This window comes from Hippocampus zosterae, chromosome 9 (genome assembly GCF_025434085.1).
Source record: "Hippocampus zosterae strain Florida chromosome 9, ASM2543408v3, whole genome shotgun sequence".
NCBI classification, from domain to species: domain Eukaryota; kingdom Metazoa; phylum Chordata; class Actinopteri; order Syngnathiformes; family Syngnathidae; genus Hippocampus; species Hippocampus zosterae.
This window is the reverse complement of record NC_067459.1, coordinates 14,614,785-14,634,673: the sequence shown is the minus strand read 5'-3', so window position 1 is coordinate 14,634,673 and position 19,889 is coordinate 14,614,785. Positions and strand designations below refer to the sequence as shown.

General features: G+C 44.0%; 1 protein-coding gene and 1 long non-coding RNA gene across 5 annotated transcripts in view; one reads left to right on the top strand and one right to left on the bottom strand.

The window, feature by feature from the left end:
• Window positions 1–15,086, bottom strand: part of LOC127607325 (uncharacterized) — a 43,013-nt gene extending 27,927 nt beyond the window's left edge. For 2 of the 3 annotated variants that reach the window (XR_007964049.1, XR_007964051.1), the window contains exons 1-2: window positions 13,977–15,086; window positions 12,442–12,589 (exon numbers count right to left, since the gene is read on the bottom strand). This is a non-coding gene — a long non-coding RNA (uncharacterized LOC127607325). The remainder of the gene's footprint in view (window positions 1–12,441; window positions 12,590–13,976) is intronic. The other variant, XR_007964050.1, reaches the window with a different exon arrangement.
• kcnb1 (potassium voltage-gated channel, Shab-related subfamily, member 1) overlaps window positions 1–19,889 on the top strand; it is a 48,720-nt gene that overhangs the window by 27,870 nt on the left and 961 nt on the right. The window contains exons 3-5 of one of the 2 annotated variants that reach the window (XM_052075453.1): window positions 17,619–18,047; window positions 19,151–19,249; window positions 19,366–19,511. In XM_052075453.1, coding sequence (XP_051931413.1) covers window positions 17,619–18,047; window positions 19,151–19,249; window positions 19,366–19,511 — 674 coding nt within the window. Of the gene's footprint in view, window positions 1–4,317; window positions 9,804–17,618; window positions 18,048–19,150; window positions 19,250–19,365; window positions 19,512–19,889 lie in introns of those variants that run through there. The other variant, XM_052075452.1, reaches the window with a different exon arrangement.

Genomic DNA, 19,889 nt, shown 5'->3' with positions numbered 1-19,889 from the left:
CTGTCAACTGATCACCACCTGGTGGTGAGTAGGCTCCGATGGTGGGGGAAGATGCCGGTCCGTCCTGGCAGACCCAAACGTATTGTGAGGGTTTGTTGGGAGCGTCTGGCGGAATCCCCTGTCAGAAGGAGTTTCAACTCCCACCTTCGACAGAGCTTTTCCCATGTTCCGGGGAACATTGAGCCCCAGTGGACCATGTTCCGTGCCTCTATTGTTGAGGCGGCCAATCTGAGTTGTGGCCGTAAGGTGGTTGGTGCCTGTCGTGGCAGCAACCCCCGTACTCGCTGGTGGACACCAGCAGTAAGGAATGCCGTCAAGCTGAAGAAGGAGTCCTATCGAGCCTTTATGGCTTGTGGGTAGGAGTGTGGAAAATAATCGATATTAATCGATACATCGATGCGCACGTCCGCGATCCGAGTGCATCGGCTCATTCACTGGGTACGATGCGATTGACGGGTGAAATCGCGATTCATCACGATGCATTGATGTGTATCGGTGAAATCGCGATTCATCACGATGCATTGATGGGTATTAGGGGTGTGGAACATAATCGGTAAAATCCGATTCTAGCAACCGTTTTGACGGGTGAAATCGCGATTCATCACGATGCATTTGGTGGGTATCGGTAAAATCCGATTCTAGCAACCGTTTTATTCATGTTAAACGTCACCTATTTGCCCTTTCCTAGGCGCAATGAATGCACCATCATTGTTTTGCGTTTTGTGTTGAATACGGACGGTACACAACTAGCGAAACATGGAAGTTAGCGCAAGCAGCAGCGAGGAATCTATTATATTTAATGCACCCGCAACATTCAAATCCTATGTTTGGAAATACTTCGGCTTCGAAAGGAAAGACGGAAAGCTTGATAAAACCTCCGTAATTTGCAAGGAATGTCGCACTAAGAAGCCATACAACGGCAGCACCACAAATATGCAGACCCACTTAAACCGATGGCACCAGATCACCGACAAGTTTCCCTCCCGCTCCCCCGCTTCCACGCCCAGTTCCTCGTCGGACACCGGAGAAACTCTTGGTAAACCAGGTCAGGATCAGAAAAAAATTGCCTCTTATTTTGGGAGTCCCCTTGCAACTCACTGTGACCGCGCAATGGCTATAACTAAGATCATTGCTTATTTCATATGCAAAGACCTCCAGCCTTAGCGTGGTGGACAACGAGGGTTTCAGACAGCTCGTGCACATTTTGGAACCCAGGTATAAAATACCAGACAGGTCTGTGTTCACTTACAAACATATTCCCGATGTGTACAACAAAGTGAGAAGTGAGATTACTGTGTCGCTGAACAGTGCGCAAAGAGTTGCACTTACAGTGGATGGGTGGACATCTTGCGCTAGAGATTCATATACATATATATATATTATTATTATATTTCATATAAGACACTCAGTGAGAATAGTCTGTTTGTGTTTACACTATAGCAACAGCTGTGAGTCTCAGGTGCCAAATTGTTTACATTTTCTTTGCACAAAACCCAATTGTGAAAGGGCTTAAATAAGTTGTTTTACAAGTTCTACTCTTTATAAGGAATAAAGTGGTATCCTTTTTGTAATACCATACTGAATTCCATCTTTTTAAAAGCTTTTTTTCTTTCCTTATTTGCATCATGTTTAATTGCACAATATCGCAACAAATTGCATTGTATCGTATCGGATCGCATTGATTTGAACTTAATGTGTATCGAATCGTATCGCATCGTGACGACGGTGAATCGTATCGCATCGTATCGCCAGAAAATTCCATGTATCGTTTAAGTATCGCATCGCTGGCAGTGGATCGTGATGTGTATCGAATCGTCTTCAGTGCTGAGATTCACATCCCTACCTGTGGGACCCCAGAGGCAGCTGACGGGTATCGACTGGCCAAGCGGAACGCAGCTTCGGTGGTCGCCGAGGCAAAAACCAGAGCGTGGGAAGAGTTTGGTGAGGCCATGGAAGCCGACTTCCGGACGGCTTCGAGGAAATTCTGGTCCACCATACAACGTCTCAGAAGGGGGAAGCAGTGCACCACTAACACTGTGTACAGTGGGGATGGGGCGCTGCTGACTACGACTCGGGACGTTGTGAACCGGTGGGCAGAGTACTTCGAAGACCTCCTCAACTCCACCAACACGTCTTCCTTGGAGGAAGCAGAGCCCGGGGACTCTGAGGTGGGCTCTCCTATCTCTGTGGCTGAAGTCACCGATGTGGTTAAAAAGCTCCTCGGTGGCAAGGCCCCAGGGGTGGATGAGATCCGCCCGGAGTTCCTCAAGGCTCTGGATGTTGTGGGGCTGTCCTGGTTGACACGCCTCTGCAACATCGCGTTGTCAACAGGGAGAGTGCCTCTGGATTGGCAGACCGGGGTGGTAGTCCCTCTTTTTAAAAAGGGGGACCGGAGGGTGTGTTCCAACTACAGAGGGATCACACTCCTCAGCCTCCCTGGTAAGGTCTATTCAGGGGTGCTGGAGAGGAGGGTCCGTCAGAAAGTCGAGCCTCAGATCGAGGAGGAGCAGTGTGGTTTTTGTCCCGGCCGTGGAACAGTGGACCAGCTCTACACCCTTAGCAGGGTCCTCGAGGGTATGTGGGAATTCGCCCAACCAGTCTACATGTGTGTTGTGGACTTGGAGAAGGCGTTTGACCGTGTCCCTCGGGGAGTTCTGTGGGGGGTGCTTCGAGGGTATGGGGTACCGAACCCCCTGATACGGGCTGTTCGGTCACTATACCACCGATGTCAGAGTTTGGTTCGCATCGTTTCCAGTGGAGGTAGGACTCCGCCAAGGCTGCCCTTTGTCGCCGATTCTGTTCATAACCTTTATGGACAGAATTTCTAGGCGCAGCCGAAGCATTGAGGGGGTCCGTTTTGGGGGCCTCAGTATTGTATACCTGCTTTTTGTAGATGATGTGGTGCTGTTGGCTCCTTCAAACAGGGCTCCCCAACTCTCACTGGAGCATTTCGCAGCCGACTGTGAAGCGGCTGGGATGAAGATCAGCACCTCCAAATCTGAAACCATGGTCCTCAGTCGAAAAAGGGTGGAGTGCCCCCTCCGGGTCGGGGAGGAGATCTTGCCCCAAGTGGAGGAGTTCAAGTATCTTGGGGTCTTGTTCACGAGTGGGGGCAGAAGGGAGCAGGAGATCGACAGGCGGATTGGTGCAGCATCTGCTGTGATGCGGACGTTGTATCGGTCTGTCGTGGTGAAGAAGGAGCTGAGCCAAAGGGCGAAGCTCTCAATTTACCGGTCGATCTACGTTCCAACCCTCATCTATGGTCACGAGCTATGGGTCGTGACCGAAAGAACGAGATCCCGGTTACAAGCTGCCGAAATGAGTTTTCTCCGCAGGGTGTCCGGGCTCTCCCTTAGAGATAAGGTGAGAAGCTCGGTCATCCGGGAGGGGCTCAGAGTCGAGCCGCTTCTCCTCCATATCGAGAGGAGCCAGATGAGGTGGCTTGGGCATCTGATTCGGATGCCTCCTGAGCGCCTCCCCGGTGAGGTGTTCCGGTCATGCCCCACCGGGAGGAGACCCCGAGGAAGACCCAGGACACGCTGGAGAGACTATGTCACCCAGCTTGCCTGGGAACGACTCGGGATCCCCCGGGGAGAGCTGGACGAAGTAGCTAGGAAGAGGGAAGTCTGGGCTTCCCTGCTAAAGCTGTTTCCCCCGCGAACCGGCCCCGGATAAGCGGTAGATGATGGATAGATGGTTGGATGGACAATCTGGACTGCCACTCCACCAACCTCCATTCAAACATGCCGCTTGTTTGACGACGACTACGTTGGGTATGTCTGTGTGTGCATGCAGATGTGGGGGTCAGTGATCCAGTGTGACGGCTCAACAGACCTATACAGTATGAGTCAATCTGGCCATTGTCATGTCCGTATTCTGAATCTGAGGATCTTTCTGGCTCCAATATGTATCCTTGATGGCCCATTTCTTCTTGACTGTCCTCGCAATTTTGTCAACGGACAGTATGACAACAAAAACGATCTGGCGTATGAATCAATAGCAACTGGTGTGGCCGTGATGTCACGTCAGTTCCTGCTGTGGCGCCTTGCATTAAAATTAACCACTGGTATTGCTACCACGTTGTTTTAGCAAATATAAGACGGGCCACAAAGATGGGAATGCCAAATATTTATCAAACTTTCAAATATTGCTCCTTTTCCCCCATCGATACCTTGACATAGGCAGTCAGAGGTACCCTTTAATTCACAGACAAAGGCACACTTGGTAGTCGGAAGTACGACTGCTAATGAAATGCACTTCCTGTCGGCAAAGCGACAGCAATTTGAGTTTATTAAACTATTTCAATTTGCTTTTCAGATCCTGGCTATCATCTCCATTCTCTTCATCGTGCTGTCCACCATCGCGTTGTCTCTCAACACACTACCAGAGCTGCAGGGCACAGATGAGTTTGGCCAGTCCACCGACAACCCGCAGCTGGCCCACGTGGAAGCGGTGTGCATTGCTTGGTTCACCATGGAATACCTGCTCCGCTTCCTCTCCTCTCCCAACAAGTGGAAGTTCTTCAAGGGTCCTCTGAATGTCATTGACCTACTGGCAATCCTGCCGTACTACGTCACCATCTTCCTGACGGAATCCAACAAGAGCGTCTTGCAATTTCAGAATGTGCGGCGCGTGGTTCAGATTTTCCGGATCATGCGAATCCTGCGCATTCTCAAGCTTGCCCGCCACTCCACGGGACTTCAGTCTCTCGGCTTCACCCTTCGGAGAAGCTACAATGAGCTGGGCCTACTAATTCTTTTCCTTGCCATGGGTATCATGATCTTCTCCAGTCTGGTGTTCTTTGCCGAAAAGGATGAGGAGGACACAAAGTTTAAAAGCATTCCGGCTTCTTTCTGGTGGGCGACTATCACGATGACCACTGTAGGCTATGGCGACATCTACCCTAAAACTCTGCTAGGAAAGATAGTTGGGGGTTTATGCTGCATAGCAGGAGTACTGGTAATAGCTCTCCCGATTCCCATTATTGTAAACAACTTCTCAGAATTCTACAAGGAGCAAAAAAGACAAGAAAAGGCACTTAAACGGAGAGAGGCCTTGGAGAGGGCAAAGAGAAACGGTAGCATTGTGTCCATGAACTTGAAGGAGGCCTTTGCCCGTAGTGCAGAATTAATGGATGTGGTCGTGGAAAAGAATGACAGGCCACATGACAACCACCTCTCACCGAGCCGTTGGAAATGGTCTCCCAAGAGAGACGTTTCGGAGACGAGCTCCAACCGTTCTTTCATCGTCCAGGATTTAGGATCTGAAAACAAGGGCAGAAACAGCAGCCCTCAAAAGTTAAACGTTCAGAAGCTGGAGGAGATATACAACCAAATGGCCAAGACCCAATCACAACCAAACCTCAACGCTAAAGGTTCCAGGGTTGGAAAGCGAAAGGATGAGATCGAGCTGGGAACCATACAGGATCATGGTCCACCAATGTTGGGAACCACGGACGGTGTCGGCGACATGAAAAGTTTGTCCAGCATTGACAGCTACATCAGTTGTGCTACGGACTTCCAGGAGAATTCACGTTTCCCTCAGAGTACAGCAACGGACCTTTGCCACAACGAAAGCAACCGCTCCTCACATAATCAGGCGACAGCTGTTCCCCAGCACTCTGTGGCCAAAACAGGCCAGCAAGGCACCCGTGCGCCAGTGTTGACTCCCATCACCGTTCCCAAACCCTCATGCTCAGAAAATGCAAGGAGATTCTTATTCTCTGGAAATGCCTCAAAAAGCCTTTTCTCCAAAGGAGGATGTCGCAATGAGAAAGAGCCCGGACCGTCGCCGCTCTCCGCCAGCTCAATCCTTTCCGACCACTCTCTGCTGAGTCCCGAGGTTTCCGTTTACACCACCGCCAGCAGCAGGACGCCGCCAAAGTCCCCAGAAAGCACCACCCTGGCCCCGACCGTTTTCACCTTCCATGACTCTTCCATCAGTAAATATATCGATGCCGACACCGATGACGACGAACACCTGCGTGACATCTCCGACGCCAGCCCCACAGATTGCCTGTTGAGCGGCTCCAGCCCCAAACGCAGCATCAACATCAATTACCAGAGAGCCTCCAATCATTTGGAAGCAGCTCAGAAAATGCTGGGACAAAACTGTCTCTTCCCCCGGGAAGGAATTTGCGGGGTTCCTCACGAGAATCACTTTGGTCCGGAGATAGGACGTAGACAAAAGGGGGAAAGGGTCCGTCAAAACACTTTGGACAAAAGCCACTGAGGTCTGAGTGCGTAAGTATAAACCATAAATCGGAACAAGAGTGATTGTGACAGAGACACCAAACACTCAACCGGCCAGACACAGAAAAGAGAGTCGCTAAGTTTAACCGTTTTACAAATGACCTGAGCATGCCATTGGGCCATGGGCTCAGGGAGAACTCGAGGGCCGAATACTCTGGGAGAAAAATTCACTGCCCCTCTTTCGATTCATTCCAATCAGGAGTTAGTATTCCGCAGCCTCCAAGCAAAGAAGCACCCCAATGTAGCCGGCAGGTCTGTTCAGCGTTCCAATGAGTCATTTTAAGAACGTCAAACTTGGTTCTGTGTGGTTGTTAAGGTTGACTGTTATAGAGGGCTCCGTCCTTTTAGCAATTACCCACAATGCACTACCAGTGGCCATATTGGAGGTCTGTTGTAAACAAGCCATACACGAATATATTTGTGTATGGCTTGTTTATAACGAATAAATTTGTGTATGGCTTGTTTATAACAGCCCTCCAATATGGCCGCCGGTAGTGCATTGTGGGTAATTCCTAAAAGGACGGACCCCTCTATTGCTACATTCTCCAGTAAAAACAGTCCAAGCGAAACAAGTTTTGTAGTCTTGGAGCTACAGGAGAGGACTTAAAAATGTGTGAGCTTCATCATGCCCTCCATTCTCGTACCTGGCCTTAGTCATTTGCAATTATTGGGGGGGGAGGGGTATATATGTCTGCGTTCGCGCGTGTGCATGTGAGGACGACCGATGATGGATGATCCGATGCTAATTCATGTATACTCATGTCAAAGATTGTCCGATCTGATTTATTTTTTTATAAAGACAAAATATCTTCGATATTGGCTATTTGATAGTCTGCTTTGTCATAATCAGACGTGACAAGTAATCTCACGTCACGGATCAGCGTCATGGAACAGAAGCTTCCGACAACGGAGGGTACGGCCCGTCATCCAAAGTATTCCGTCATATGAAATCTCGAGGAGGATGGATCTCATTTAGAGCACATTTTGCCAGTGGTTAAAATGACCTGTGCATCTTTCTGTTATTCATAACGGATGAAAGTAATGGACTAAGAGGTTTTATTTTCTTCCTATGGTTAACTACTAAACATAATTTACACTCACAGACGACTTTATTAGGCACACACACAATTCAGCAAAACCCATGATAAGTGCTGTATGTACCATATTGCGTCAGTTTTGATTGAGACAGTGAAAGAGGTATAGATTTAATACTGCTTTACATTGTGGTTGTAGTTTGTGCAGGCAGGTTTTAAAATTTTGCCTATGAAATATTATTATTATTATATAATAAACAACTTCAAGTCGCTTTGAAGTGAAAAGAAATGTCTTGTGAAACTGACACCTCAGAAAAGAGTGTTGCCAACAACACTGCAGAGTTTGGAAAAAAATTGCCACAGACAAATAAATCAATGTGTGCATGTGTGTGTGCGAGATTAGGGCACCATCTCATTTACTCTGGCTTGTTTTCTCTCTGCTTCTTCCATAACAATCACTCCATGGTTTTGTGATTCAATAAAATATAAGATACTGTACATTGTATGCAGAGCCTCAAAACCCAAAACAGGTTGGTCTTTTTCTCACTAGAGCACAGCTGTATTTGTGTGGTCATTCAGGGCTGTTCACAAACTACAACAGCAAGAATAAGCATCTTGTTAAAGGAATGCCTCAATCAAAACTGAGCATTACGATGAAGGAAGAAATGAGGATTATACAGCTCTTCCTCATATCAGTGGGTGATGTGTGTGCCTAATGTTGTCGCCAGTGTTTACGTTCATTCACCGACCTTGAAATAGTATAAAACATATCAAACTATTAATTTGGTAATCAGCTAAACAATCTGTCATTTTATATCAGATGTTAACCCTTTCAGGGACAGGGGTTACTCCAGTGGACAGTTTATCATGTTATCAGGTCATTATTAGTGCATGAAAGGGTTAAAGATGACCCGCCCCCTTCCCAAATGTTCATCATGCATTGGCCTTATTTTGCCCACTAGAAAAGTGACCAAAGAGACAGGCTTGATTTAAATACAGTCGAGGTGATGTTGAGAGGGGTACAGTTGCTACTTGGGTGCTTAAATCTCGATAGAACTAAGTCATACTGCATATAAAGAAACCTGCACATGAGTTGGAATTGACCTGTGCTAACACGCCCACGGAAGATGCACACCACTTAACTTCAATATAAGCAGCATTCCAACGCGTGGTTGCCACGGTGACAGTTACCATTGCAAAGTCTTCTAATTGGGGTGGCAAGGTCTGACTGCATGAAACATATACAAGAGTGCACAGACGCATATGAGAATGGCAGTTATGCATGGCAGTCACACGTTGGCATGGCCACCATTCATCACCCATGCTGATGACTCACGGAGGCGGCGTTACAAAGATGTCACGCCAGGTGACATGTTTACGACCTATCTTTGTAGCACATTGCGCATATGTGACTTTTTTTTAATTTTGTGAACTGCATAACACAGCAACAGTTAAGGGAATATAAATATTTATTAATAGAAGACTTTACATGCACTTTAATATCTAATTCATATGGGAAGCGGTCTTTGTTTATGCTTGCCTTTGAAAAGCCCTTTAAGAGAAACACGTGAAAGTATGCGGAGTGAACCAAAACCGTGAAAGAAAAGCATAACGATGCTGAATTTGGATCGAACAGATTCAAGTTCGACCTGCAGCGAAAAGGGGGTGGAGTCAATCCTAATTGTTTACCGTACAGTATGTGATAAGTCAGCACCGCGTTGACAAGTGGCTCTCATTCATTCCTTTGTTTTGGAGTCCCAAACCCTGATTTCAGATTGCGTTTTGTATTGTAGTCAGAGAAGCCAGCGTGTGAAAAGAATCGCAACGAGGGTGCGAATGCACGTCAGAGCGAGGGAGAGTGTGAGGCCTCATGAAAAACCATCGGCCAAACGAATGTATGCATGTCAGGGGAAGCCGCCATTCTGTGTGTGAAACACCAGGAAGCTCCCCCGCACTCCAAACATATCACGGAAAAGTACCACATTTATTTTTAAAGAGAGATTTCACTTTATGATTTCGCTTATGAATGGAATGGGAGGCGCATCAATCACCATTATTATGGTGAAACCTTTTAACTGGTGACAAGTGACTTAATCACCCCGCTCCATACTGGAGTTGGATTTTTAATCCGATATTATTTCCAGCTAAACCCCAAATTCATCATACACTGAAGACATTTTGGCCATCAATTAGTTTTTTTTTTTGTTTGGGTTTTTTTTTTGCTGCAGAGGAACAAAGAAAGTGAAAGAGGTTGTTTATTCTTGACTAAAGCAAAAGTTTGCCTCACCCAGAAATGCCATTTTTATAGATTTTTACATTTTGCATACTGTTCAATTGAGGCATTTTCTTTTCACCAGTATAAAGGATGGTCAACAACGCAGTGTCTGTGAGCCCCAGGTAGCCCGCAAGGAACATGTGAAAAATAGCTCATGACCAATGAGATTTTGTGATCTCCCAGGAATGTCGTGTACAAGTGATTTGAAAATGTGAAGACTTTTGTAGAAATAGTCATGGGAAATTTTTTTAACAATTATTGTGAGAAATCAGTCACACGATCAGTGTCTTCAAATTGATGAAATAAATAATTCACAGAACGATAAAGATCATTTTAAGTAAATTTGTTTTTCCGGACACACGCGTCAAACGGATCCCTTGAGCGAAATCATTCCATTATGCGAAATATTTACGACATTGGTTAGACATGTATTGATCAAGTGTGTGAATCATTTTAGACTTGGAATTTTTGTCAATCAATTAATCAATCAAAATTTAACAATATTTGTTAGTCTTTTGCCACTTTCTTGCATCTTTTCATTGATCCCTTCAAAACAAAAACAACAAAAATAAGATACATACATCTCAATGGTAAAAAACAAACAAACAGAAATCTTGAAAAACTAAAATATTATATGTCCATATCTTGCATAGGTAATATCTGAAATAATAACCAGTGATTTGAAATAAGAATTCTACCCACTTATTTAAGTGTACTTATTTTATGAAGACTGGCTTTTCTTTTTGTCTTATGAATTATTCCAACATTTGATGAAGTGGTAATTGTACAAAAGTGAGGAAAAGGGACGTGAAACATTTCCAAATGACTTTCAGTGACACTGTCCTCTCAATATCCAGCTCAACGGTGTTGAATGGACCTTTAATTGCATTTTGCTTGAGAAACACAATTAGGAAAATCGAAGGCCAGTGTATGCCGAACATTTCATCGCCGTCGTCAAACTCTGCCACATAAATCTCCTTGACGTACATATGTCACACATTATGAGGTCACTAATAACCCGTTGACCCAGTTAGGAGCGACGTCATCATCAATATCAAACAATAAAACGGGGAAGGAAAATAAATATATATTCCTCAATTTAAGGTCAGTAAACAGCTGTCATCACGCATCAACTGTCCAGTCATTTGGGCTTTCATTTTTTAAAAAAAAGGCTGTGGGGAAGCATTTTGGCTAAAATATTTCAACTATGATGACAATCAATATTACATGACTTGACAGGAAACACCATATTCGAGTTTTGAAACACAACACACAACATTGACGGGCAAAGTTCTGACAGGATTTTAGGAGGGTACCAAACAAAAACGTTGAGCACCATTTACTGTCTGTATTTTTTGATAACAGGAGTGCAACAGACTGCACAGATGAGGCAGATTTGTGTTCGAGAAACACTGTATTTGGGTTTGGGCAGATTTTTGTTCCATAAGATGCATTTGCTGGAGCACATTTCAAGGACCCCTTAAAAGAGGTAGTCTATGTGTTTTAATTTATTCATTGTAGTTATTCTATTTGTTTATTTGTTTGTTTGAATTTTATTTATTAGGTTTCCTGTCACAACAGTGCATTTTGGTACACAATCTTAAAGTTTTTATCCTGGTCATTTGTGACAACAGTATTGACGGGTGGAAAAAAATAGATACCTAGACTGTGATACTGTGATATGATTTTTTTTTAATTCTCACACTTTTATAGATATTTTTCTGTATTTGGCCATACTATAAGATACCTGGGTGGACCTTGCTGTACGATGGAAGCATTCGGAAAGTCATGAAGTGTTTTGTATGAGAAACACTTTTTAGGCCATAAAAATAAAATGGATAAAGGAAAAAGAGAAAGTACACCGGTAACTGAGCACACCATTTGTAGCCTCAAAATGTCACCCCTTGGGTGAACTCCAAATCAGATAACACAACCAAGGGACTTTTTTTTTCCTTTTTGACATTTTACAGCAAAAATGAAGAGCACAGATTCTCCGCACGTACCAACAAGGCGCCTCCTGGTATCTCGTAAAAGATTCTGAGTTAGCTGCAAGACTTAAAGGGATGCAGGTGTTTGCTGTATTTCCATTGCATTCTAAAGCCCCTCTATCGCTGTATCACAGGGTTGGGGTCCATTCAGGGCATGTTTATAGAGGGGAAGACAATAAAGAAAAGCAGTATAGGAGTATGAGGCCAATGACCAACTAGAACAAATTACACAAAAAAAATCTCTATATATTTTTTTACATTTGAAGCTCTCAGTGGAATTGACCCCAACCTTGCCTAAGCCATCGATCGGTCTTTGTAAAGTACACCAGAGACAAAAAGATTATCGGGAAAGCTCTTCTACAATGGTATTTATGGGGTCCCCAGCTTGGTCCGTTTCGTACAAAATGCACAAACAAACAAAAAATTTCTACTTGTTGACTTTCTATGCTGTCGTTTCTGTATAAATGTTCTATCGTTTGGTGCATGTTGTAACTTTTTGGCGTTGCGGCTGCTTGTGACTCACATGGAGCCATCCATGTTATTGTCTTGTAAGGAAAAAAACAAAAACAAAAAACAGTGTCTCTATGTCCCGGGATGTTTCTATTTCTTAAGAAAAGTGACGTCCCCCCACACCTCTCGGATGACTCCAAATGAAATAAAGCAAATCACTTTACATTTTGATTAACAATGGATCACTTTCATTCTTCTTTTGTTTATATAAAAAAAGTGTCCTAAAAGTCACGCCAGATGTCAAATGCTGATGGCCTCACATCAGTCCGAATGATGGAAAGGAAATAGGGAAAAAAAGAAAGGGTGTCGTGATTTTTGGAATGCACTATATATAGAATACAAATCAATAACACAGTAACACAAACCAAATAAAAGATTTATACTTGCGGACTTGTGTGGATTGACCGAGGAGGAGGATAAGGTCATGAGAAGAGGCAGCTGACGTAAGGTGGACTAAAAACAGGTCTTCATCCTCCCCACACTGCCTTCCAATGGGGGTTTCCCACAGCCTGCCACCAGAGAAGCTTTCTCCTGCATGGGCACAGAGGCAGTGAGGTGCTTCAACTTGGCATCCAGTGTACTAACCAATGTGGCCATCTAGTGGTAGACACGCCTTGGTGAGAGCCACAAGCAGTTTCAGGTCAAAGCTTGATTCGTCTCAGAGGAGGAACTTCACGAACGGAAATGTTCTGAATTCTTGGCTAAAAGTTAATACCTAATATAGCGGAAAATACCAGGAGTCAAATACTGAGTGACAATACAAAAATGAATCAAATGCTGCTCCCTCGAGAGAGACTGTTGCCTGCGTGGGAATTTTTACATTCGCTGATGATTTTATCCTCAGATTATATTGTAAAAAGTATTCAAATTTAATTACCGTGCCAATACATTTTTTTTCTCATAACATTGCAACAATGACTCATCGAGGAGGTTGCAAAAGAACCCCAGAACTCGCTGGCCTCAGTTCAGGTCAGTGTTCAACGGCTCTACCAGAAGAAAGACATGGGCCAAAAACAGCATCCATGGGAGATTCCCCAGGCAAAAACCACTGCTGTCCTAAAAGACCACAAAAGGCTTGTCTCCCATTTGCCAAAAGACATCTTGATGATCTTCATGACTTTTGGTAAAAACATTCTGTGGACTGATGAGTGAAAAACAAACATTTGGGGAAGATGTGCGGCCAATTCCGTCAGGGGTAAAAATAGCACACCATTTGATAAAAAGAACACATTTTGCTACCAGTGAACCATGGCTGTGGCAGTGTGATGGTCTGTGGGTGCTTTGCTAACTCAGGATCAGGATAACTAGCTGTGATTGATGGGACAATAAATTCTGCTGTCTCCCAGAAATTCCTGAAGGAGAACATCCGACAATCGGTTTGCGCCCTCTAAAGCAAGCACTCTTGTATCATACAACGATCCGAATCACACCAGCAAGTCCACCTCTGAATGGCTAAAAGAAAAAAAAAAAAAAGTTTTGGAGTGGCCAAGTCAAAGTCCAGATTTGAATCCAATGACCGTAAACGGGCAGTTCATGCTCAATCCTCCAATATGAAGGAGTTGAAGAGTACCTGCGAAGAAGAGTGGGCCAAAATTCCTCAACAGCGATCTGAATGACTTACCACCAATTATCGAAAACGTTTGATTTCAGTTATTGCTGCCAAGGGTGGCACAACCCATTCGTAAAATCAGGGGACGTCAGATTTTTTATTTTTTGTGTGTGTGTCTAAATAAATTCAATTGACTTTTGAAAACTGTACTTTGCATTTCCTCGGGTGTTATCCATATTATATTAAAATTGGTTTGATGAACCGAAACCTTCGTGTATCATAAATACACAAAGAGCACAGAAATCCGAAAGTGGGCAAATACTTTTTCACGGCACTGCAATACTCATTTGGAACACTTTACTGACTTACCCGTCGTCCTCACTGCTCCTCGCCTCCATCTCCAGCACAGATCTCGTGTCTGGCGACGAGAGCAGGCGGCCGCCAGTCAAAGCACACCCGGTGACCCTCCCTCAGGTGCCGCATCCAACGACTGTGCTGGCCTGACATCCCTTGGTCATGGAATTTTGTTCAAACTGCACGCAATACCTCAAACAATTCACACACAAAAGCGTTTTGAGCCAGGCTTCAGCAGGAAGATTTTAAAGGTTGGAAAAGGTCACCCATTTGCATGCACCGTCTGGATGTGTTACCCAATCGTGTTGTTGCCATCGGGGATGTGTCACTTCTTCCTGGTGTTGCCATAGCCACCGGTGGTAATAAGAGCTGGGACTGTCTACAGGGAATCCATGATGATAAGATTAATTATGAACATATCCGGCAATACCGGGCCTCACAATGGACATTGAAATAACCACGTCATTACGGGACAATCTTCTCTAGCAATAATGACAAAAGGAGAAAAGGTCAATTTTATATTGCACCTGACTACATGAGCTATGGCCGTTAGCGTAGTAGCCTATGTACGTAGTTGTTTTTCTTATCTTTGCCTTTCCACTGTGTAGGAATTGGGTGAGCTTTATTTGCTTATATAACAAAAGCCAAATGGTGGAGTTTACATCATAATTCAACAAATTATTGACTGATGAAAAGTGTTGAAAGTGACTTGCTTTCTTTCGCGATGCAGTATTAATCGCTCAAGAAGCATGCCCTTTTTTCTTTTGTATTTTGTTCGTTTCGTGAAAAAGCTATTTTTTTCTTGAGACATGAGGATTCTGTCCGGTGCATGCATTATACAAAAAGCATACAGCCTGCTTAGCACAGAAATAAGAAGAGATGGCAGAAAGATATCAAACAATGATATTCAATTAAAAAAAAAAAAAGTAAGTTAAAGCAACAAGCTGCCATCGGAGTGCCCTGTGGTTCACGGGGTCACAGTCTCCATGGCAACAGCACATCTTAAAGTGTCTGTGTGTTTGCTTGAAACTGATGGGAATTGTCGGTGGTCTCTCGACTGATCTGCTCGCCATGTGTGAGCCTGAAATATGCGAAAAGGGCAGATTAATGAAACTCCCGTAGTTTGAATTTCATTCATTCATTCATTTTCCGAGCCGCTTGATCCTCACTAGGGTCGCGGGGGGTGCTGGAGCCTATCTCAGCTGTCTTCGGGCAGTAGGCGGGGGACACCCTGAATCGGTTGCCAGCCAATCGCAGGGCACACAGAGACGAACAACCAACCACGCTCACACTCACACCTAGGGACAATTTAGAGTGTTCAATCAGCCTGCCACGCATGTTTTTGGAATGTGGGAGGAAACCGGAGCATCCGGAGAAAACCCACGCAGGCCCGGGGAGAACACGCAAACTCCACACAGGGAGGCCGGAGCTGGAATCGAACCCGGTACCTCTGCACTGTGAAGCCGACGTGCTAACCACTGGACTACCGGGCCGCCCTTAGTTTGAATTTGTACATGGAAAAATACCAACAGTGAAGGCCAAACTGAAATGTGTATCAAGGGCACAAAAGACACTAGAAGAAATCTCTCAGGAATATTCATATCCTATGCTTGCACTCGTATTGTGTTTTGTATTTAAATTTTGCATTTATACTTTGTAGTTCAAATTAAAAATAATATGTAAACTAGTTACTCAATAAATTCAAATTCTGGCATTTCATATTCCAATTGGAATAATTGAGGCTTGAATGTTGAATGTAACAGAGTAGATGTTGGATCAACATGATTATCAAAGAATGTTAAAAGTTTTCAATGACAAAAATATTCAAAATATATACATTAGTTGTGATACAGGATGTCACCCCAAAATATTACTCACTCTTGGACCGTTTTATTTTATTCCATCTTCAATCCAATGTCATTTTCTTTCATTTAACCTGTTAGCTAATTGAAGACAAAAGAGTCTGAGAGTACATTTTCAGAGCGACAGCCGCCATTTACAGGTATGTCAAAAGGAGAAAAAAAAGTACAGCACACCACTTGGTAAAAAGTGTGACGGTCTTTATGAGGACTAAATAAATACTCATTGGTACGAATGCATACGTGAATGGCTCACATGCCAAACGCTGCAGATAAAACAAGGGTGCCAGTGTGGGGAGAGAAAAAAAACAACAACAATCCTCCTTGAGGTGTAATACCACAGAGGTTTACGCTTGAATAACATAATCTGCTTATGCTCTCAAACTGCCAATAAAACGTGCCCCTTTCACACCAAACTCGAATGTTATAATTCATTGCAAAAAAACTCCAAAACAAAACGATATGAGGTTGGAGTTAAACATAACATTCTCATGTGGAGCTTTTTTGTTTTAGCGCTCGTTATAATTTTTGGATGATACAATACAATACATGCTGATTTATATAGCGCTTTCACACCAGCGGCAGCTGTAACAAAGCGCTTAACAAAATAGTTAACATAAAGTAAAATAATAAACACAACACATAACATAAAACACGGACAGTCGTGCAGTCCTAACCACTTTTCCGTCACACACTTTGTTGTTTGAATCAGTTTGAGATGAAAGAGGAGAGAATCAAGTGGAATCCCCGAAGTCTGACCAAAAATATATGGAAAAAAGAACCCATAGCATCCAACTATTGATGTGAAGGAACCAAATATAACTCATTAATCTGGACTGCTATGCTGCCATAAAAAGAAAAAAAACCAAGTTGGTGTCCCATCTTTGCAGTTTATCATTGACTATATTGAACATTTAAACCGCTCAGGGACAGCGGTTATTACAGTGGACGGACGGCTTACCATGTTATCAGGTCACAGGGTGCATGAAAGGGTTAAATGGGAACAGACTATGACAAACTGTGATCCCAAAACACCCGAATAAAACCATTTCAAACTGACCTTACAATTCGACCCTTCAAATGCACAGCATATATACACTTGTCCTTATTAATAGCCACTCAGCACAGCAAAAACAAACAAGTGGGAAAAACTCTCCGTAATCTACCCTGGCAAAAGTTACCTCCCTCCCGACATACAAAGAGCTTCGTCTTCCAGTAAGGATGTATGACTTCAAAATATGGGTTACAACGCGGCATTTTTTTTCCTGTTAGGTTTCACAAAAACAAAATATGAAAAGGTGAATTTGAGAATAGCAAGCCACAAGTCGGAGAGGATTCAGTGTGTCACGTTAAATTTGGAATAAATTCCACCTGCCCTGGCCCCTAGTTGTAGAAATTCCGGAATTATATGCTGCGTTGTTGTGTTCTGTCTAAAGGCGGATTTTCTGTTCTGACTGTTATGTGTGCTACTGAATAAACTGTCTGGTTAGTGTTAAGTACTGTTTGTGTTGCACGTGTACATGTTTAAAGCTGTGACCTCTCCTGACAAAGACCTACATTCAATGCCCTTCCAAGTGATTTTCCTTGGCACTGGTGCAAATGCATACATTTAAGAGCAGCGGTATTGAGGAGCTCAAAGTATTTCTTCTAATCCGGGAGGAGGGTTTTTAAAGCCAGAGGGGGGCAGGCTAAGGGCCACAGACGGCTTCAAACAGCAGCTTGGTCGTCTGCAGGTTCTCACGCTGAACGTCAGCGAAAGTCAAGCCGAGCAACCATGATATTCCTCATGGACCTGCAGATGATGCTGCTGGACATGATTTACTTCATCCTACGCAACACCGTGAGGGCCGTGCTGCGGCCGCGCATCAAGCCCATCGATGGCGAGCTGGTGCTGATCACCGGCTCGGGAGGAGGCCTGGGTCGTCTCTTCGCCCAGGAGTTTACTAAACGAGGCGCCGAGGTGGTGCTGTGGGACGTGGACGGCGCGGCCAACGAGCGCACGGCCAAGCTGGTGCGCGACTTGGGGGGCAAGGCGCACGCCTACACGTTGGATGTCACCAAAAGAGAGGAAGTGTATCGCTACGCCGATGTGGTGAGGAAAGATCTGGGCCGCGATGTCACCATGCTGGTGAACAACGCCGGAGTGGTGGCTGGCCAACGAGTGCTGGACTGTCCAGATGAGCTCATTGAGAAGACCATTGGGGTCAACTGTCTCGCACTCTTCTGGGTGAGGCAAACTTTTGCTTTAGTCAAGAATAAAACCATTCTTGGTATTTACTTTATGGAAAACAAATCTTGACATTCAGTCCAAAAATCAACCTCACTTTCAATGAAAACACATTGTTGGACAGACAATGGTGCCTTGAAATACAAGTGACCCCAATTTCGACTTTTACGAGATTCGAACCATCACTCCGCTGATTTTTTTTTTTTTTTTGGTGTGGCTTGTTTTTCCAAATACTGTGAGTCAAGAGAGACAACATTAACAGACACAGACCCACAAGAGAGTAGCTGCACATTGATTGTATGTACTGTACTTAGGTACTGCAATACTGTATTTAATATATATTGCCGGTATACATATATTTGTTTTACTATTCATAAAGCTTCTTGTTCTCCCATGATGAAAGTAACTCTTTCTTTCTTTTAAAAACTTTTGGGACTCCCACTTCACAAATGTAATTTACTTTTAACCCTTGGCGGTTCATCGAAATAAATAGTACTGTAATAAATGCATGTTCAACAGTACCGATATAATGCTGTGTTCAGGCTGGTCCACCGACACTAAATTAGGAAGGAATGCAGACGGAAAACTATTGCTCTTATACTTGACAGTGAGTTAGCCATCAATTTTTTTTTGCTTCCATGCACATATAAGATATCCTTTATCTGGATATCTATCTGGGGAAATTTACAATGACATATGATCCAATCATGAAAATATCAGGCAGGCAACTGATGGTATTTAATTATTTAGCTTTAATAACTAAGGTTATAAAATAACCTAATAATTAAGGTTATTTTTTTTGGGGGGGGGGCATAACAAAGAAAGAAAACTTGAATTGCAAAATGCATTTTCATCCTCAGCTACTGGCACACAGCAGGTTATTGTTGCTAAAAATAAAGCAAAGCACACTCACACGATCCCCCTTTTCACAGCAGTGCTGACAATCCTCTTAATGCGAAGCCGCTCATGCAACAAAAGCGTCCTTCACGTTGAGCAACATTCAGTTCAATTACACTGGAACATTACATACCTTTCTATCACCCTGTGCCTTTGTGCCTACGTCACTCCGCCTGCGTTTGTGTGTGTGTGTGCGTGTTTGCCAGACAGTGAAGGCCTTCTTGCCTCAGATGAAGGCCCAAGATCACGGCCACATCGTGACGATCGCCAGCGTGCTGGGTCTCTTCAGCACAGGCTGCGTCGAGGTGAATCAGGGCTGGAGAATGACCCGTAACACAGTCTCAATATGTATCACAAATGAACAACCCGAGTTGTTTTTCCCCATTCGTCCCAAACGGATGCGTTTACTCATCTGAGACAGGACTACTGCGCCAGTAAGTTTGCCGCGGTGGGTTTCCATGAGTCGCTTGCACACGAGCTGCTGGCTGAGGAAGTGGAGGGTGTGAAGACCACTCTGGTGTGCCCTTACATCGTGGATACGGGCATGTTTGAGGGCTGCAAGATAAGGTGTGTCAATGTTAATTCCATATCACTAAGTGGTGCCTTGAGATCTGAGTGACTCGACTTGTAGCAGGGCTGAAGGATTTTGAAAGCGATTGAATATAAATGAACAAATTGATCTATATTACAATAAAACAATGTTGAATTCGTTACTCATACTGTAAATGTTTTGCACTTGTAGGTAAAGTTTACGTGAAAGTAAAGGCAAATGGAGCATGAATTAATATGAAAGAGTTGCCTACTTCAATGAGGGATGTTAACTTAATTCACACTCTGACTTGCAGTCGTTTCAGTATTCACAATGAAAATTCCTTAAAAATTCAAAACTACAAACATGCAAATAAACAACTTCAACTATTCATGAAACAATGATACGGAACACGT